Source organism: Ursus americanus, chromosome 28 (genome assembly GCF_024610735.1).
Source record: "Ursus americanus isolate L20-20 chromosome 28, mUrsAme1.1.p, whole genome shotgun sequence".
Lineage (NCBI taxonomy): Eukaryota > Metazoa > Chordata > Mammalia > Carnivora > Ursidae > Ursus > Ursus americanus.
In genome coordinates, this window is record NC_142154.1 from 20,333,978 (window position 1) to 20,355,128 (window position 21,151).

Genomic DNA, 21,151 nt, shown 5'->3' on the forward strand with positions numbered 1-21,151 from the left:
GCTGAGAGAAGGACGGGAGAATCATCAAATGGCAAATGGTGACGTGGAAAATAAAAACAATCCAATATTTAAAGAAGATTTTTAAAAATGGCAGAAATATCTGAGTACTCAAAGATTTGATTTTAAAGGTAATCACTAGTGTCAAATTTAGGTAAAAATAACTAATTTTATTTGTATTCTTCCACCCTCTTCCCTGCTCCTCAGCTGTCCTGGTTAAGGGTGAAGGAAAAGTACCTTCTCCCCAAACCTCCTCCTCCATTTGTCTCTGATGTTCACCTGTGATTCAGCCTAGAAAGGGTCAACAAGGGAGCCGGAGGGGCAGGAATGTACTCCCATCACTCCTGGAGATCTCAGCCAAGGGAAACGGGAAGTAGATGTTTTTACTGCCCAACACACTTTCATTCCTATTACGTGTGCACAGAGCCCCAAGAGGAAAATGTAGCTTGGTAGTGACCTGATAGCCACATTCTTCGAGGCTTGCTCCAAGAATGGTAAAAATCCAAACAATGCTGGGGGAAGGGGGAAGGGGAAGAGGCAGAGCGAAACAAAACACAATTTCCATTGTAAATCCAAGTTAATGTCTAACTAAAAGGTTGAGATTTTAGATTATTAAGATGGGAGTAGCTTATCTTTCTCAGGAAGAAATAATTTTTATATCTTGAAAGCTTCGCAATTACTATTAAAACAGCAAAGATGCATTTAAAAGTTTTTTTTGATAATGTGCCTTATTAAGGCCAAAAATTGGTGCAGAGAACCCTTGAATTTGGTAGGCTGGATTACAAGGTGACTAGGGCTAGGAGAGGAGAGGGGCCACAGACCTGGAGCTCTCAGGGGCATCGCCTCTCCTGTGGCCTGTGGCAGAGTCACTGGCTTGAACATTCACAGCAGGGAGAGTTCAAGGTGTATTGTGAATTCTGTTGTAGTTATTGAGGCCCTTGACTGGATGGTCTGCTGAAATATTCTTTTGAATGTCTTTATGTTTATCAATATATACATGTAGCTCTACTAGGAAACTTTAATTCTGAGTACTGAAGGACAGAATGATAAGCTAGAATCCCCGTAGGCATCATCCTTCTATCTGCATTGTTGGTTAAACTCTTTGAAATGATGTTTTATCAAGTATCACAATCTTTAAATAATAATAATAATAATAGCTTACACTGCTTTTATTAAGTGATAAAGGTTCTTAAAAATTATATGATTAGAAAAATATAGATAGTGTCATTTTATTGTTTCTGTCTACCCTTTGCTGGTTACTCGTTCTCAGCTGCAGGAAGGGCAATACTGAAACGTTTGCAAAATGTCACCCTTTCTGGCTCTCCCTCACCTGCCTTCATTTGCTCATTCACAGATTTGTGCACACATGCATTCATTCGTTCTGCATTTATTAAGCAGTACCATATGGGTAATGCTGATTTTGTTGGGACCCAGGATGCGAAAGTGTCTGAAAAACACACCCTGCCCTAGTTTAGAAGTTTCCGCCCTCACGGGGGACAGACACTTCTGCCTCTCCCATAGCTCTTGGCCTCATAGAAGCAAAGAGGAGGGAGCCTTTACCTCTGCTCTGCCAGGTTGGGAAAGGAGCAACAAGAACATTAAGGTATGACGAGCAGGCCAGTCCTAGGGGAATACCATCCTTGACAAAGGCAACCACAAGTCAAAAGACGGCTTCCCTAGCGTTTACACAGCCCTGCAGCTGACTTTTCTTTCATTGATGCAGGGTATTGAAGTAAAAGCGCCCACTCTGGGGGTGGGCAAGAACTTGTCAGGGGCTTTTGGTTTGGTTTGATTTAGTTTGGGTCATCCGGAATATTTGCAATACATGTCACCATTCACTTCTATATGCAATTTACAATCACCAATCACGCTAGATATTTCCTGTTTGCTCCTTCGGGAGCAAACACGTAAAGAACCCAAAGTTTGAACAAACAAGAGAACTTGGAGTGATCATTTATATGAACTTTGGCATCTCCCTTAGAATGGGGAAGAGAAGCCCGCACACCCTTGGCCCGCTGGTGGGCACTGGCCCCGTGGTGGGCACACCTCTCACAAGTGACGCGGATGCGCTCGTCGCTGGATGACTGCTGCTCGTCCTCCTTCTCCTGGAAGTGCTCCTGAACACACTGCTCCTCGAACTCGTGCAGCCTCTTCAGCTCCTCGTCACTGAGAAACAGCTCTGCGTAAAGGGAGAAGTGTTTGCCAAGTGAGAAATGAGCTCTGTCTATGAAGAATCAATTTAGTTGCGCCATTGTGAATTTCACAACCCAACCTGAATTAAGCTCCCTTGCCCGTCACTTGCAGGCAATTCTCTGACTACTCCACTAATTACTCATAAACTAACAGAACTGGAATAAAATCAACATAAAATGAGAAGCATTCTGCAAAGAACAGCAGTTGGACTGGAGTGTTATGTTTTCACACAATTTAAGTAGTTGAGTGAGAGTTCCATGAGGGTGTCCAGTTGGAACACTCTTGAAATTCGCCCAAGATAGAAATGAAAGAGTCCTGGACATACTCAGTCCACGATCCTGTTCATCTTGGTCCCCTTCTCTTTTCTTCCTACAGCGGCCACTGAGACGCATAATGATTATATAGATGTGGCTTAAAATGATCATTGGTGGAGGTAGGACTGGCCGGTCATGAAATGTCATTATCAGCTGATACCGCTGGAATTTCCACACCTGGTTGGAGATTGACTTTACTTCAAAGAAAGTATTGCTTTAAAAAGAATAAATGTTTAGTTAGTTTTTTTACTTTTCATTTTGATTTCCCAGGGCAATCAATTACTCACATTGAAATGAAAATAAACAGTGAAATGGCCTTTTAGTGCCCCTTAGTACTGACTCCTAGATTACCCTACCTTCTGGTTTATCTATCAATGTGGATTGCCTACACCCAAGGATATTTTACTCTTATAATTAATTAAGAATTAAGTATACTGAAACTGCTACCTCTTGCTCTCTTGAAACACCATACTACAGTCTACTGATTCATATGCTCAGGAAAATTTTATTTCATATTTTTAAAGGTAGGAGCTATTCAACTAAGCATTTTGAAGTATTTAAACCTTCAATACTGGAACAAGAGTTTAAACCAGAGTCTTTCCAAAGCCCCGGTCAGCTCTAAGATTCTATATTTCTGTGAAGGATTTTTCCCTCGTATTTTTCATCTTAGAAGCTAGAATTTTTTTTGAGCATTTATTAAGCACGGTCACATGCTGAACACATCATGCCAAAATGGGCAAGTTTTACAAGAAACTTCATTTTATAATTTAAGCCATGTCTTTCCTAGGCCATTTTATCTTCTATTCTGTAAATGATAAGGAAAATATTTTATATAATATTACTGTAATTGTCACAGCTTATGAAGTTAACATTGCTTTCTGAGCCCATCTGATAATGAATTAAAGGCATGTCTTGATCAAATCTTCCCTCCCCAGGAGACTTTCATCTAAGGAAATATTTTCATTAGATTAAAATACATGTTAAAGTGTTAAAATACTAACCAAGATTAAATTTAAATGTATTTAAGAGAAAGACAAATACCATATGATTTCATTCATATGTGGAATTTAAGAAACAAAACAAACAAAAAAGAGAGGAAAGGAAAAAAAAAACCCAGACTCTTAATTGCATCCCGTTGAACACTGGGTAATGTACAGGATTATTGAATCATTGTACTATACACCTGAAACTGATACAACACAGTATGTTAATTATACTTCAATAAAAAATAAACTACTGATCCATCAAAACATTTTTAAATGTATTTAAGTGTCAACTTTTGATTCATGAATACATGAAGGCTGATTAAGTTTGAATGAAAGAGATTGGAAAAATTCTACACACTTAAAAGCCCTACTGAAATTCTGTATAAATCCATGGCCTCATGAGTGTTCCAAGAATAAACTGGAAATTTGTAATGTAATAAATACTAGGCACCCAGTCATCAGCCTTGATACATACTTGAAAACCGCAATGAGCAAGTTCACCAGTAGGATGTTGGCCACCAGTAGGTAGCACGCCATGATGGCCGGTGTGAGCCAGGCACCCGGGATACAGGGAGGGAGCCGCTTGCCTTCCTCATCATACTGGTTGTCGCCACAAGGAGCTGAAACAAAAGTTTGTCTTCTTGTAATTTTTACATAAAATGAATAGAATAAATAACTTACATATGCCATTACGTGATCTATTTCTTTTTTAAGGTGATTTTTTCCCTGACTTCATAAACAATAATTTTCCATATGAAAAATATCAACTCATACAAAGAAAATAAGAAACTCATTTCTGCACTAAGTGATAGTCATTTTTGACCTATCATATTTATAAACATTTTCCCATTTCTGTATTTTTGTTTTTCATATACAGAAGTTCTTAATTTCTAAGCAGATAGATCTATCTTTATGTTTTTTTTCTGTACTGTTATCCATTAGAAAGCTACTGTGTCTTCTGATTTAAAATAGCCTTATGTTGTCTCCTTGGTTTCACTTGTACATGAACTTTTGAAATAATTTTGTTACGAGGAAGGAGGTAAGGATGCTCTCTACCCTCAAATCCATTAATCAACGGTTCTGGTGTCATGTTTAGAAAATCATCTTTTCTCTCTCTCAGCTCATTCAAGAATGTCACTTTGATCCTATGGGACCTATGTTCTGAACTAAAAAAAAGAATGATCCCAACAGCGATCAGTGAAATAACTTCCATGAACTTATAGTCTACCTACTTTTTACTTGCTTACAGTTTAAAAGAGTATTGACACCAGAAAATAAGAGAAGTATTTAAAACCAGGTTAAGGTTGTCAGTAATTAGCCAAGCGAGAGGCTGACTAATACACACATTTCACAGGTCAGAGTCATCAATTCTGCGTAAACTTACGATTAATTTCCATAGCGTAGACTATATAGCAATTGGAAAGCAGGATTTTATTTTTTTTTAGTTGTGACAGGAAGGGAGGAAAGAAAATAAGATGACAGTTTAGAAAAAAGTTAAACAAATGATTAGCAACACAAGAACGGTTTTGGGTGTCAAGAAATACAAAGTACTCAAGTTTGGGAGTTATAGATTCACGTTTGGAAACAGTGATCTATTTAGAAGAAAGTGTATACATCATTAATTCTAGAAAATACATATATATTTCATGAATATTGATTTTACCATATGTCATAAGCAATAAAAAGCTCACTAGTTAAAAATGCTGTGAAAAAGATATAAGGCTACTGGCAGATGATCATTTTAACCAAATGCTTAACCAATCAGGCATTCTCTATATCACAATTCAAATACCTCATCAGCACAAATAAGTGAAAAATTATTATGCAATAATCAGATCAAGAGTCAAAAACCAGCATTTAATGGTGTTACTGAAAATAGCCTTAAGTTCACCTCTTTATCTTCTCATTACCCAATTTAATAATAAAAAATAAAAATATTACAATTTATGTCTGGATCCTATATTTACCAAAGCAAATATTCTTTTGAAAGCAAATTAGATTTTTACGTTCCAGTTTACCAAGCTACAAACATATTCAACAATTGACTTTGAGATACCGGTGATAACGATGTGTTCAGAATCATGTTATAAAAGCTAGATAGAAGGCATTATGTGAACTAGTTGTCAGTCTAACCCAGTCGCAGAGGATGTACTGAGAACCCTGCGTTTCATATAAGAGGATGTTCAAGACCATCTATCCCCAAGAAGCAGAATACTGGAAATGGCAGGCATGCTGTTGCATCTGTATCTTTGTGACAGAGCACAACATGCAAATGAACGCATGGGTCTGCACACAAAAACAGGTCTGAAGAGCGTCATTCATCCGTGGGACATTCACTGGCCAGGTGACATAGTATAAGAACATTTGAGCTTCACTTCCTACAACACAAGAGACACCATGACCTGCCGACTCAGCCTGGGGAGGAGCTGGGGCCTACACACCTCAGAAATCCATGAAGGACCGTGGCTCATTTCCTCTGCTAACATCTAGATTATTTTTGATAATAATGATTTTAAAAAGTTGAACTCCATAAGTGAAGAGGAAATTGATAGCCATGTGGATAGTGGGCTTTGGAGAAGAAACTTGAAGCAGAGGATGGTTCAAGACACCAGTCACCCAGTCATGCTTACTATCTCATTCTATTGAAATAACACTTTCATATTGAAATAACAATAAGCTCTGTCTTAGGGTAGAAAGAGATTTAGGTTGAAGAAATATTGGCATATTGGCATTGGGACTACATTCATGTGATAAGATATTCACTAGGTCCAGCTAAAGGGATGTGAGACTCTTTCAAAATTCTGGTTAATGGTAGAAGAAATGACTGATGTCTCAAAAATCTACATTTCATATTCTGCACTTATTCCTTTGTAAAATGATTTGATGCTCATGGCAGAATAAAAAATAATTTATTTCCAAATTAACGCATGCTCTTCCATTAATTTGGAACTGATCATCTGCCTCAGAAGCAGGGAAGAGAATCTTACTATCAATTCTATTCTTACGGTCTATCTGGTCTGCAAACACCTCTCCGTAGATCATCCAGTAAGGCATGTAGAAGATGTTTCGGGCCAATTTCCAAGAAGGCTCCTCATCTGGGTGCAAAATGGCTTGACGGGCTACTCCAAAACTCATCAGCACAACCAGCATGATGACCACAAAATACAGCATGTCAATCATCTGGGTAGAAAGAAAATGTGTCTCTTACTGTCTTGACTCATGGGCCAGGTTCTCTTGCTATTGCTTTCCCTGAGGACTTCATGAGTGTTTAATGTGGATGAAGAGAACCTCTTTCCTTTCTCTCCAGCCCATCCACGGGCTCCTAGTTTTATACGCCATGCAATGCATACATCTTATTCTAGAGCATTGACTCCCTCATTTGCTCTTACTCTTTCTTCTCCTCTATTGTTGTCCATAAACAAATATTCCTCATAACTACAACAGCAAAGGGAAAAAGGGAAGATTTATGGGGGAAACATGGGAATTTGTAAGGGAAACAGAGATATCTAAGAAAGGAACAAGATAATGGATTGAGAGTACAGAATGTTTATTCATTCATTACACAAATGCTGAGTGGTTACAGTGAGCAATGCTCTGGTTACTGTGGATACTGAGCTGGTATAATTCCTAGCTTTGGATATCCCTGAAGATGAGAGACCTTGCCAGGATAAGCTAAACCATATATCCCTTCACTCAAAGTGGCTTGCGCTATAAAGAGTTATTCCTAAACTTAAGAGACTTCCTTTCTTTTGGGACCAGTCCTAACACTGAAGCTATTTTAGGTGTTGTAAGGAAGATCTGCTGGCTCTTTTTTGTTTTGTTTTGTTTCATATTGTATGATTTATTCTGGAAGAAATGTTGCCATGGATTTGTCTTGGCCCTAATCACATGAATTGCCTATGTCCACTCCAGGTCAGAGTACATGGGCTGAAGACTGTTTGGAATAGGGGTGGGGGAGTGACCCTGGGCCTCATTTGTTTTTGGTTTTCATCCCATGTTATGAATCAGGTTATTGTTATATTTATAAACATACATATATGTGTGTGTGTGTATATACACACACACAATATTAGTATTATACACATATACAATATATATGTATTTCTCTATATAAAGTAGTATATACTCTGTGTGTGTATATATACATATATATACACATGTATATATACATATATATACACATGTATATATACATATACAACACAATACCAACATGTAGGAGAACTATGTATCTTAAAGCAAAAATGTTTCCTGCAAGAAACCAACTGCAAAAGAAAGACCAAATGAAGTCTAACAAAACCACACCCAAGGCCTGGTCTCAGGTCTTAACCAAAACCACAGCGTCTCTAGTTCCTAGTGGGGTGTCAGTACTAACCATCTTTCCAATCATCATCACATAGGGCCCCAGATACTTGTTGACACCAAAGATGTCCAGGACACGGATGTACCAGAAGATGATATCCACACAGTAGATCACTCGGCCATAGCCCATGTATGGCTGCTTCTGTAGGCGAAGGATTGCTCCAATCATGAACATGGAAATGGCCACAAGGTCCGTGATGTTCCAGTACTCCTGAAGCCAAACTTTTATTTTCTGGCTGAGTTTGCCTGGTTCTGACATAAGGATCTGAAAACAAATGCCAAAGAACAATAAACAGGGAGTGCTGTGTTGGAAGCCTCTTAGAATCTTGGAAAGATAGGACTCGTGGAACATTCCAGGGCATCTGGTCCCATTTCCTGCCTAAGACCTTTAAACACTAATCTTCTCAGACAGAGAAAGATATCTCGAAAGGGAAATTCCATGGAATCCTCTATATTCCTAGATGCAGTGTTTCACAAATTCTCAGGAAATGCCTTCTAAATTATGTCCTTCTGGGTGAAATTAAAGCAGCTGCCTCTTGATTTCTTTTTAATTCTCTGGATATGTGCCTGTCAGCCCACGCTCCAGAGTTAGTACAAGAGGAAAAGTCTAGAGTGGAGATACACCCATGTGGTCTCACAAAAGGGTAATCCACCTTGTGGAGAGGGCAGAATTGGGCTAGTGGATGCTTGTTTGCCACAATTCCTTTGCAACTTAGATATGAGAAGTCAGGGGAAAGTTAAATGATTTTTCTCCTACTTGAGCTATTACCCTTTAAAAATCACCATTGATTTGGGGCGCCTCAGTGGCTCAGTTGGTTAAGTGTCTGACTGGATTTTGGCTCAGGTTATGATCTCAAGGTCACGAGATCCAGCCCCACGTCAGGCTCTGTGCTTAGCAGGGAGTCTGCTTGAACCTCTCTCTCCCTCTCTCTCTGCCTCTCCCCCCATGCACACTCTCTGTTTCTCAAATAAATAAATCTTTAAAAAAAAAACCACCACTGATTAAAAATCACTACTTCCTCAGGGTGAAATTAAAAATATTTAGCAAACAGCATGCATAGGTACACAGAGAGTGAACCCCACGGACGCAGCTATGGTGTGCAGTAAGGTGGGGGTATGCTGTGCCATGTGGTACCCCTTTAGTTATGGAGACTGGGTGGGTCCTGGAGACCCCACAAGTGGAATGGGGTGGGGTATTTTTTGGCTAAGAGCACAGAAGGGATTCACTAGTTTAACAACCTGTGTACACTGTAGCCCAAAGGGTGAGCTATAACTGGAGGGTGAGCTCCTAGAATATAGAACAGTATCTTAGCACATGGCTGAGGCTCAGCAGGATCATGGTGGTGTGGGGATGGCATGGCAGGCCACTTGGGGAAACTCAGTTGTAACATTTGCAGAGTTTGATGAAGCCCAACTAGGAAAGAAAGACTAGTAGCAAAGGAGATGAGTTGTAAATGTTGGATTTGGCACTTCTTTTGTTTCTTAGGCTCTCATTAGACTGACAGCATCAAACTCACTCTATTGGGAAGAAGTTGCCAACACTATTTTTTTTCAGTTCAGTGAAAAGTTCAATAACAACTGCAAAATAATAGTACTGGGTCTTCTACCGGTTGCAAGAAGCACGTGAAATCCTTCTGTGTGCTTTTTCAACTCAGATTCATTTTTTCTTGGATATAAGCTTTCCCTTTACAAGCTAATATAGTGAATTAAAACTTGTAGAAAAGTATCTGGCCCTATTTCCTTTGCCACCCTCTGAGTCTCCTGAGAGCCCTTCCTTAATAAGAAGGAAGAACCCCCATTGCAGGTGGTAGGGAGCCAAGATCCTGAGTCCCAAGTTGTAGGTAAAACATCATCTTGTGTCTCTCTCTGTTTTTAGTTTCAGTTCCTAGTAAACAGAGCCAAAATTTGTACCCGGTTGTAGTAATTGGTTTATCTCCTGGCAGCATTTACTATTGCTTTTACAGGCACTGAGACTGGTTTTATTACTAAACATCATTTATTTTGCTTTATGCTTTGATTTGCAAATTTAAATTCAGTTGGAAGCAGAAGACATAGAAATCTTAAGCAAGGGAATGGAATAAACTTGGGATTGTCATAGCCCCAAAGAAAGAGGTACCATGGCACTCGTGATTTGCATGAAGTGTTTTTGCAGTAAGAAGCTATATCTGAATTAAAGTCAGTGTTTAGGGGCATCTGGGTGGCTCAGTCGTTGAGCGTCTGCCTTTGGCTCAGGGCATGATCCTGGAGTCCTGCCTGGGATGGAGCCCCACATCGGGCTCCTCTGCTGGGAGCCTGCTTCTTCCTCTCCCACTCCCCCTGCCTGTGTTCCCTCTCTCGCTGGCTGTCTCTCTCTCCGTCAAATAAATAAAATCTTAAAAAAATAAAAATAAAAAAAATAAAGTCAGCGTTCAGTGGGGCTGGGACAGGCCTTTGGAGTAATCACCTCTCGTATTTTCTCTAATGCCAGGCTCACGATGTAGGAGATGACAATCCACTCTTGGAGACAGGGCCAGCGGTCCATCCGCACCAGGATGACATAGTTGAATAGCAGTAGGTAGCCCAAGTATGATATCTGAAGGGCAGAACAACTATTAGCAGTGTTTAGGGAAATAACATGTGTTGGAAACAAAAAACTTTTGAAAATCCTATTTTCAGGTTGACGGGTCTTCTAAAACAAATTTGCATTTCCAACTGGACTAACTCATCTAGAGGAACCTTGTTCACATCACCAGTGCAGATAAACTGTGGGGCAGGTCGGGAGGCATTTTATACTTCAGGATGATATGGACACAGGCATTTCATTTTCTAAATGAAGGTGTATTTGTGGCTACTGTCACCCTCATGGGGGAATTATGGAGCTGCACAAAATTATGAAAATAGGGAAATTTTTAATATTTCACTAATGTGTCTTCTACATTCCTGGAAGTTGGAAATTGTTATTTACTCTCCCTGCTTTGCAAATTTCCCTCTTGAATCTTTTCGCTGCTGATGGATGTGGGAGGTTAGAGGTGGGGGGGCGGTGAGAGCTGTCTGCCCAGGTGCACAGAGCTGTCCCGAGTCTTCACTACCAGGATTGACAAATCTATGGTTTGCTGTGGCCACAGCATGCTCCCTATCTTTGTGGCAAGAAAAGATGCAGAGTTTGGAGATATATGGGAGTGAGCTGTGGGGTGGAGGGAGGTGGTCTGAAGTTGATTGTCTGAGGTTGAGTCACTGTGGAGCTGATGAATCTTCACCTCCAGAGCCTTTGCTGGCCCAGGCCTCTTTAGGAGTTATGGGGGTGGGGTTGAGGGGTAGGGGTGGGGTGTTCTAGCAATTGTGTATTTGTGACTCAGCATTTTTTTTTTTTTAAGATTCACCTCCCACCCCTCCCAGTTGTATAATCTTTACCAGTAATACAGGTAAAATCCCTTGCATAGATGATTTATTCTTGCAGAAGGATTACAACCAGAGTTCTCAAAATTGGGCTGCATCGAATCCCCTGGGAAGTTGTAAAACGTGCGATGTCCTTCCGCAGGCCAGAGACAGTATTTAGAGGTGCAGGGTGACACTGGGGCTCCTCTGCCTCCTGGCTCTGCCTTGTGCTGAGCTCTCTTTCAGGCCAGGTGCATCAACGGTGCTCAGCTGGTTCTGGCCAGAGCAGGTGGATAGCAGTGGCTTCTCTGCATCACCAGCTGTGGCTACCAAATGTTGGGTGTCCAGGCCCATGGTTGATCTGGGTCCCCATGCAGCCTTCCTCTGCCTGCTGCCTACCCCATTGCCTAATGCCCCATTTACAGATTGGACCCATTTCCTCACCTCCCATCACCTGTCCTGCCTAGTTACAAATGGAACCCCATGCTAGGGCCTGCCTGGTGTAGACCGTAGCTTGGTGCTTGGGACTTCATGAGTAGTCTTGTCCCACCCTCCCCAGATTGCAATGGTTGTGGGAGCCTCTGTGTGCCTGCTGGGACCTCCTGCAGCCAGAGCCTATCTGCAGAAGTCATAGTAGGCACATGTAAGGCCGGGGTCACTCTTGTTACAGATGGTGCCTCACTCTTGGGGACATGGAGACAGTGGCCACCAAAGGCATCTGGAGGAGAGTGTGCAGCCAAGCAGTGGTCATTTGGTGTGCATTTCAGAGTGGAGAGGCCTTGATTTCCTCCCCTGTTCTAGGAGTTTATGATCTGGGTTCGACCACACTGCTTTGTTAAGTCCACTTGTTTTATGATCTGTGAGTTTGCTCTTTAAATCACAAGCCATCTTTGTTCATTTAAAAATAAAACTGTATTTCCCTAAGTTTGTATTACCGAAGGCATTAAAAAAATCCTTCATCTTAAGCAAACAGGACTGTTTTGCTTTACGAAGTGGTGTATTTGGGGCTAGGATGGCCATATTCCTACATGCATGTAAATATAGGACAAGATACCCAGATACAGGGGCGCCTGGGTGGCTCAGTCGTTAAGCGTCTGCCTTCGGCTCAGGGCGTGATCCCGGCGTTATGGGATCGAGCCCCACATCAGGCTCCTCTGCTATGAGCCTGCTTCTTCCTCTCCCATTCCCCCTGCTTGTGTTCCCTCTCTCGCTGGCTGTCTCTCTCTCTGTCAAATAAATAAATAAAATCTTAAAAAAAAAAAAAAAGATACCCAGATACAGTCTTAGCTGAAGATCTGAATTAGTCCCGATTTTGTTTTCGTACTTCATTTTAATTCTGGGAATTTTAAAACATTTTTAAAAGCTTTTGACATGTTTCTCTAGTGTCACAATTCTGTGTGTTCAAAACATGTTACATGGCAGATGCTAAGGAGGAAGCCTTACTGTGTAAAACCAGAACTTGACAATGGGAGCGTTATAGAATTCACAGATCTTCGTCCCAATGGGAATGCTTCTTTGCTTTTTGTGCGCATTCTCCTCATCACCCTTTCTCGAACCCGCGTCTGCATTTGTGTCCTGGAAAACAGAACGGCACACGGCAAGCAGGTTGCCAAATGGGAAATGCACAGCATTTAACAGATAGGTGTCTTCGAAAATAAAGAATTATATGGAGTTCCCCCATTATTGTGGCTTCTAAACTCATGGTAAGAGAAATCTCAACAATTTTGAAAATGAGAGTGAATTGATACTGTTATGATCAAGAGTAGCACTGACCATATTCTCCTCTTCTTTCTCTTTGCCATCTTCATTCTCCTTGGATGTCTGATATGAGAAGTCATCATATGTGCGAAATTCCAAAAACAAGATGGTGGGGGGAAGGAGAATCCCCATTATAACCTATGTAGAATGAGAAAAAAAGTTTTTAAGATTTTTAGATTTTTAAGGCTGTGGCAATTCTAGAACATTTTCCTAGTATACGTAAAATTTTAAAATGATGACCTTCAGCGTTACTCAATAAATTGAGCAGTCCTAGAACAGGTTTATCACTGCTCTGAGGTTCTGTGGTTTATTCGGCTTGATACATTGGTATAGGGTCACAGATTGTGAAAAATTTAAGAACTTGCACCAAATTATTTCAGATAAACAGCAAGCAGTATTGTGTGGAATCCTGTCTTAAAAAGCAGAGAACTTACACTGAGTTTCAAAGCAGGTAAATCTTTAGATTAAAATATAATAATATGAAGGAGAATAAATACATAAAATATAATAATACCTTTGGTGAAGTAGATAGAAAGCATTTTATATAGAATAAGTTAGATGTAAATGTGGATGTACAGGTCAAGAATTGGGAGACAAATGTAATTCGGGCTTGATCTAGACAAAAGGATGGTCCGGCCCATGGAAGGAAAATTTTGTTGTCAGTTTCATCGGTGCTGTGATCAATGTTTCCAATACGGAAATCTGTTCCTAGTGTTCAGTGCTGAGTTTGAAAAATTTCCCTCAGTGATCCATTATTTCTTTTTAAAGATTTTATTTATTGGAGAGAGAGAGCCAGCGAGAGAGGGAACACAAGCAGGGGGAGTGGGAGAGGAAGAAGCAGGCTCCCAGCGGAGGAGCCCGATGTGGGGCTCGATCCCATAACGCCGGGATCAAGCCCTGAGCCAAAGGCAGACGCTTAACGACTGAGCCACCCAGGCGCCCCTCAGTGATCCATTATTAAGAACATCACAGAGGGGTTATTTCTACCGTATGTTAAAATTTATATTATATTATACAATAAAAAATCCATAATTAAGACAGCACAGTATAGGTGCATGAATAGACCAAACAAAGGAATAGAACAGAAAGTCCAGAAATAGATTCAAATACACATCAAAAATTAGCATAAGGTTAAAGTACAACCTCAAGTTGGAAGAATAAAGATGGACTATTTAATAAGTGGTATTGAGGAACCAGGTGATCATCCAGAATACGGTTAAGTTGGATTCTACCACTCGCCAGCATAAATTAATGATTAAAGATTTCATGGAAGAAAAAAAAGGTAGTGGTATGGGAAGAATGTAAAAAAACTAAAAAGAATCACGTGAGAATTTTTCAGAAGATGGTCGGGGGAAGGCCTTTCTAATTATGCCCCCAAATCAAGAAGCAGTTACACCTTAATTAAAAAAATAATTAGCAAAATAAAAGAAGCAATCAAAGAAAAGATCAGTTTAAAAAAAAAAGCACAAAGATCTGTACAGCAAAAAAAAAAAAAAAAAAAAGAAAAGTCTTAACCAAAGTAAAAAACAACTCATGGGAAAACATATTTGCAGCTCATGTGACAGGCAAAGGGCTAATCTTTCTAATTAGAAAGGAGTTCCTAGAAATTGAGAAAAAAATTTCAACAATCCAGCGGAAAAACAGGCAAAGGCTGTGAGCTGAAACGTTGGTACTGACAGGAAACTGCTCTCAACCTCACTCAAAATGAGATAAATGCACAGTAACTACACAAGGATGTCGTTGTTTACCATCAGATTAGAAAAATTCAAAAGTTTACTCCTCCTCTGTGTCGGGGAGACTGTGGGAAAACAGGCATTCTCCTACATTGTTGGTGGAAGTGTAAATTGGAAAAATCCTCACAGAGGAGGCTGGTTGAACCTGTCAAAATTGCAAGCATATATCCCCATGGGGCCACCAATTCCACTTCTGGACGTTTATATTATCTATATTATAATATAAGAGCATTCACTGTGGCAGTGGTTGTAACCCTGCAAGACAGGAGTGACCTCCATGGCTTCAGAGCAGACTGGCTAAATATGAATCTGAAATAACGGGATACGACCCAGCTGGGAAAGAATGAGAACTTCCTATATAATAATATGGAAAGAGCTGTTGAAGGGCTTCTCGGCTCCTTCCACGATTTAGCTATTGTGGACAATGCTGTTATGAACATTGGGATGCATATGGCCCTTCTCTTCACTACATCTGTATCTTTGGGGTGAATACCCAGTAGTACAATGCACTTTTAAATAGCTTTTTTTAATAATGATTAAAAGTTTTACTTTTTGTAACTAGAAAATTTTTAATGACATATGTGGCTTGCATATTATTTCTATTGGACAGTGCTGTGGTAGACACTACAGTTTAATTTTGTCCTTCAAAATTCTGGTATGTTTTTTAAATTGTTTTTTAATATGCATATGTTCTGGCTGTTTATCCGTTGAAGAGCTAGAGGATTTGGACCTGTAGAGTTGATCACGGAGTGGAATTGGGGGATTACATGACTCCTGTGCTATTTGAGGTGTTCCTCTGTCCACTTGGCAGCTGGATGCAGAGGCCTGACCAGACCCAGGTTCAAGCCCTTTGCTGAGATGGTAGGTCGTGTGTTCTTTCATCAGAAAGCTCTTGGTGATGTTCGCAGCCATTGATGCTTGTTAGATTCGGTAACTCACTGGGTGTTGAGAATTGGTGATGTTCTAACTCTATCATTTATTTTTTAAAAAGATTTTATTTATTTATTTGAAAGAGAGAGTGTCAGCACAAGCACGGGGAGGGGCAGAGAGAAAGGGAGAAGCAGACTCCCCTGCCGAGCAGGGAGCCCGGTATGGGGTTCCATCCCAGGATCCCGAGATCATGACCTGAGCTGAAGGCAGATGCTTAACCAACTGAGCCACCCAGGCACCCCTTATTTTTCATTTCTTAGTTGGAATAAATTTATGAAGACTTTCACATTTCTCTTCATCTACTCACTGGTTATCCATGGTTGAGTTCATTTAGGAAATGTAGGCTAAATTCTTAATTTAACTATCTTCAAGATAATGAATTGGTTTCTTATCATCCACTGAAGGTATTAAAATGTCATTATAAACTCATGGATTTAAACATGCATGATATGTTTCCCTCTATTGCTATTAGTAATATTATTGAAAGTCAAAGTGTCCCATCTTTGGCCTGTGGAAGCCTCTTCGAGTGCTCCTGGTCTCCCTATTCTTACTCTACTGGTCTTTGATAGCTTCTTTGTCATCTGATGTGTCCAGATGTTCCCGGCTGATGTTATACATTTCTTGCTCCAGATCTGGAATGAACAATTTCTCTAAGAAATTCTGGCTCCAGTTAGTAGGAAATGGTATTTCAAGACCACAGTCCGGGCATTGGAGATGTTCGTGGCTTTTGGGTAGGTCATTGTTTCTAGGCTTTTCATTGGTCAGAGGTAGAATGAGTTTATGTTGATGTTTCCAGTTAAGTGCTATAGGTTTTGCGCTTACCCCTTTCTAGACTAGCTGTGTTTCCTTTTGTTTCACACTGAGTCCTAGTTCTCAAGGACTGACATGATGCTAGAATTAAAATATCCCTCAGTACTCAGTTGCTTTAACTTTATAGTTTCAGAATAACAATGCTAATACTACTACAATCAATCATGATTACTGAAAACAGTTACTTTTCTTTCTTTTTCTTTTCTTCTCTTTTTTTTTTTTGCATAAGTGCTCTGATTCTCTCTCCCTTTGAGAATGGTTATATTATATCTACATTATCAGAACACATAGCCGTTACATCCTACCCTCTCTTCCTCTTAGCCCTCCCTTAGTCTCAGCACTGTAAGTAAATATCTATCTGAGGCTCGTCATTGGTCCTTATACTGTTCCTCTCTGGTTTTTTTGGTTCTTGGAAGCTCATTCTCTAATAGAGTCTTCAGAAAGAGTTCCTAGGAACAACACTTCCTGGGATTCTTGCCTGTTGGTAAAAGTTTGTGTGTACCCCTTATATTTAACAGTCACTTTTTTGGGTATAAAATCCTGGCCTATCATTTTTCTTCTGGGAGTATCTATATGATACATTCCATTTTTTTTCTCCCTGACACAAGTGGTTGCTGTTGAATGTCTAACAATAATCTAATTTTCTTTCCCTTGTAAGTCACTTTTGTTGTGTTTTGCCTGGATGCCCAGAGAGTTTTTTCTTTTTTACTAAAATCCAGTAATTTAAAAATGTGCGTTAAATAATGAATCATGGAACATTACATCAAAAACTAAGGATATACTGTATGGTGACTAACATAACATAATAAAAAATATTATAAAAAATAAAAATGTGCTTTGATCGTGGTTGTTCTGGGTTGATAAACTCAGGTTTGGAATGCGTTCTTGCAATATATAATTTCAAATCATTTGTCTTCAAGAGAAATCTTTGAATTATATTTTGAGATAATCACTTTGAACAATTTCTGGTTTTAGTCCTTATTGATAATTTCACATTCTGAACAACTTGAGTGATACTTTATGTTGCTATTTCTTTGATAATGTAAGTATTACCTATTGACATCCTATTCCTCTGCTCCATTTTTAATAGCCACAGGAATATTTTCAATTCCTACAAAGTTGTCTTTGTAACTTGATGTCATAAACTGAAACCTTTATCACCTGTCTCAACAACTTTTGATAGTCTCAATTGCCCACTTTATAATATGGGACATTATCCTTCTTAGTACCCTCCCTTCTGCCTTCCACCACCCAGTTTTTCCCAGCTGTGACCTTGCTTTTGTATTTTCATACTTGGTGGCATTTGTACCCTGTTTAGGAATAATATTTGAGTCTTCAATGCTTTGTCTACGGGACTGTTCTAAAAGCTGAAAACCAAGAAAAAGCATTTCCGTTTTTATTACTATATAAATATTGTTTATTGCATGGCCATATGGCAATTTTAATGTAGAATTCTGGCGCCACAAAAGGATCATGTTCTTGGCATCAGAGGTCAAATGGTCTTTTTTACATTCTACCAGCTGCTCAGAATCATTCTGAATATTAATTTGAATCATAATTGAACCTTAATTTTTGTGTGCATTTTTGTTTTCTTCCTGAAATTTGATTTCCCTTCTATGTTCTCATGAAGGATTTTCTTGTTAAGAAACTGTTCTTGTTTCCTTAACCTGTATCTCTGATACTTGTAGCTTCTCAGTAACTCCATCTACTTATTGGACTCATTTCTGTTCTTCTTGAGCACTTTCTTCTGGATCTCACTGACTCCTTATATGCATTTAATCTGACTGACTTTTAATCCTGCTGCTCAGTTTTCATACAGGGATAAAGCATCACCTTCATATTCTTAAGACATGGAGTGGCTTCTATTTGCCAGAACCACACAGCACAACATATAGTGTCTTTTCTTTACTCTCATGGCAATCCCATGAGATTGGTATAATATTTCCGTTAGGGACTGGGTTATCTGAAGATTGGGATCTCTTCTCAAGATAACCTAATAGTTAGTGTGCCTGGGTGGCTGAGTTGGTTAAGTATCCACCTCTTGATCTCAGCTCAGGTCTTGATCTCAAGGTCATGAGTTCAAGCCCTGCATTGGGCTCCATGCTGGGTGTGGAGCCTACTTAAAAAAAAAAAAAAAGTAACCTGGTCATTAACAGTAGTAAGCAGCAGAACTAGGATTTGATCACAATACACTTTTCTACCCACTACATCCTTTTCAAACCCATTCATAACATCATATTCTCTTATAAACCCCATGTAATGAAAACATCACCAATTAAAATAATATCACACAATTTCAGATTTGTAAAGGGATCACAGAAAGAGTTCTATGGAATATTACTCAGCCAACAGAAACAATGAATACCCACCATTTGCATGCAAATGCAATGAGCACTGGGTGTTATACACAACTAATGAATCATTGAACACTACATCAAAAACTAATGATGTACTATATGTTGGCTAATTGAACATAATAATAACAAAAAATAAAATAAAATATAATAAATATAAAAATATTAAAAAAAGAATGAGCTCAGGTGCCTGCTTTAATGGCAGGTAGATGGCCTGTCTGGGGGCATGTGGATAGTTAGGGTGGACTCCAAGCTCTGTAAGCCAGGCATGCTGGTTTGGTCAGGCATCTGACCACCTGGGTGCAGGTCCTGGACCCACGTCTCACCAGCTCAGACCCTAGGTAAGTGACTTAACATTGAAGTGCCAGGTTTTCATCTGTAAGGCAAGCATCTCCCCGATGGGGTTGCTCAGAGGCATAAATGAAGCAATCCACAGGAAGTGCCCAGTCAGCAAAGTGCAGAGTAAGAGCTCACAACAAGTCCTACGTACTTTTAGTCCGGGGTTTTTCCTCATTCGCAGCCTTCCCATCCACATGTCAGTCAGCAGCATCTGGCTGCAGGTGTGAGCGATGAAGTCCCGGTGTTTGGCTGCCACCGCCAGCTTGAGGCAGGTGGAGTTGCTCCAGTTCTTGAGCTCATAGGTCAGCAGTTTCATGGCGATCTGCTCGTCGTGCTTATAGGACTGGTCTAACAACTCCACGGCAAGCTGGCCAAAGTCTCTGGAGGGAAGGAAATGCAATCAGGGCTGAAGCTGCAGCGGCCATACACTCTTTGTCAGAGAGACGTGTCCACAGGGACGTCATGGAGCCATAGGACACAGAATCCTGGATTTCCAATCCTCTGCAGTCCGAAAGGTCATGGGGTATGTCCCCAGATGGGAATGGCTGGGACCAGGGCTCTGTGCTCAGTCATGTTGGGGGACTGACTGCTCTTGCTGCAAAGGAAGTTTAGACTGACCCCACATCTGCCCCCCAGGCTCTGGGGGCACAGAGATGAGAAGACAAATTTCCTTCCCTCGAGTGTTCATAGAACAGGGATGCAGACAGAAAGGACAGCAAAGCCCCTGTGGTGATGGAAGTCAGAATATGACTACCCTTTGTGGAGGGTACACGTGGACATTGAAAGGGGACACCAGGAGGCCTGGTTGGTCTGGGCAAGGTCCTGTTTCTTGATCTAGGTTCTGGTCATACCAGTGTGTTCTGTTTGTGAACACATTTGTGTGGATGCCTTTCTCTGCATGTGAGCAATACTTCAGTAACACACTGGACACAAGAGAATTCAACACTCACAGTGCTATGAAAGAGAGAGGTTCTAGTTGTCTTGGGGGCCTAGAGCAGCAAGGGCCTAGTTGTTGGAGGTGGAGGGTGGGGAAGTAATGGGAGCCAAGTTGGGGGAAGGGGAGAGAGGATGACATAAGTTTAATTATAAACATAAAATGTTTTTAAAGTTTTTTTAAAAAATTTTTTTACTTGAGAGAAAGTGAGAGAGAGAGAAGAAAGAAAGAAAGAAAGAAAGAAAGAAAGAAAGAAAGAGCACAGAGGGAGAGGAAGAAGCAGACTCCCCATTGAGTTAAGAGCCCAGTGTGGGGTTCAATCCCAGGGCACTGAGATCATGACCGGAGCTGAAGGCAGATGCTTAACTCACTGGGCCACACAGGCGCCCCTATAAACATAAAATTTATTCCATTTTCTGCATGACCCTCATTCAAATATTCGATGGCAGTCATAAACATTCCCTATTCTTTCAACATTTTTCATGGAATGTGGTTAAGATAAAGTTCCATAGTGATCACCCTTCATGAAGTTTTTGTTTCTCCATTTTCGGTAAGATTTCATTCCAATGATGAGCTGAAGGAGGTAGAAGGGAGGAATTATGTGTGGAAGAATGGCCTTCCCTGTTCCCTGAAGAGGAATGCTCTCTGGCCGCAAGTCCTACAGGCTGTGGGGTGACATATTACCATGAGAATCCTCCAGGAAGCAGAGGGAAAAGCATTTACCAACCTACTGAGACAGGGGAATACCTCCTCATATTTTAGATAACCTTGAATTCTCAATGTTTAGAAATCAGCTAGTGATCTAATTTTATTTAGAAAATAAAAGCAGCATGCCTCAGGAGACAGAGATGTCAGACATGTTAGAGGTTGCCAGAGCTGCTTGTATAGGCCTCAAGTTCATGGGTCTATAAAGTTGGACTGGGACTTCTGTGTTTGGTTCTGTACCTAAGGGACTTAGAAGTGACCAGTCTGTCTTAACGATAAGTGAAAAACTGAACAAGCTGAAAATTGACAGCTCTTCTAAATTCATCAGAGAATTGAGGTCACAGGGCAAACTTCTGCTTCCAAAACCATAGAGACAGAGAAA

At 40.3% G+C, this 21,151-nt stretch overlaps 1 protein-coding gene across 1 annotated transcript in view; it reads right to left on the minus strand.

Annotated features, from left to right (window-relative positions):
• The window catches only part of TRPM1 (transient receptor potential cation channel subfamily M member 1), a 70,225-nt gene that overhangs the window by 19,383 nt on the left and 29,691 nt on the right, over positions 1 to 21,151 (minus strand). Inside the window, exons 17-26 of the mRNA XM_087856558.1 lie at positions 19,282 to 19,510; positions 12,980 to 13,102; positions 12,650 to 12,781; positions 10,296 to 10,424; positions 7,866 to 8,117; positions 6,496 to 6,670; positions 4,875 to 4,895; positions 3,966 to 4,110; positions 2,516 to 2,718; positions 2,044 to 2,176 (exon numbers count right to left, since the gene is read on the minus strand). Coding sequence (XP_087712684.1) covers positions 2,044 to 2,176; positions 2,516 to 2,718; positions 3,966 to 4,110; positions 4,875 to 4,895; positions 6,496 to 6,670; positions 7,866 to 8,117; positions 10,296 to 10,424; positions 12,650 to 12,781; positions 12,980 to 13,102; positions 19,282 to 19,510 — 1,542 coding nt within the window. The remainder of the gene's footprint in view (positions 1 to 2,043; positions 2,177 to 2,515; positions 2,719 to 3,965; positions 4,111 to 4,874; positions 4,896 to 6,495; positions 6,671 to 7,865; positions 8,118 to 10,295; positions 10,425 to 12,649; positions 12,782 to 12,979; positions 13,103 to 19,281; positions 19,511 to 21,151) is intronic.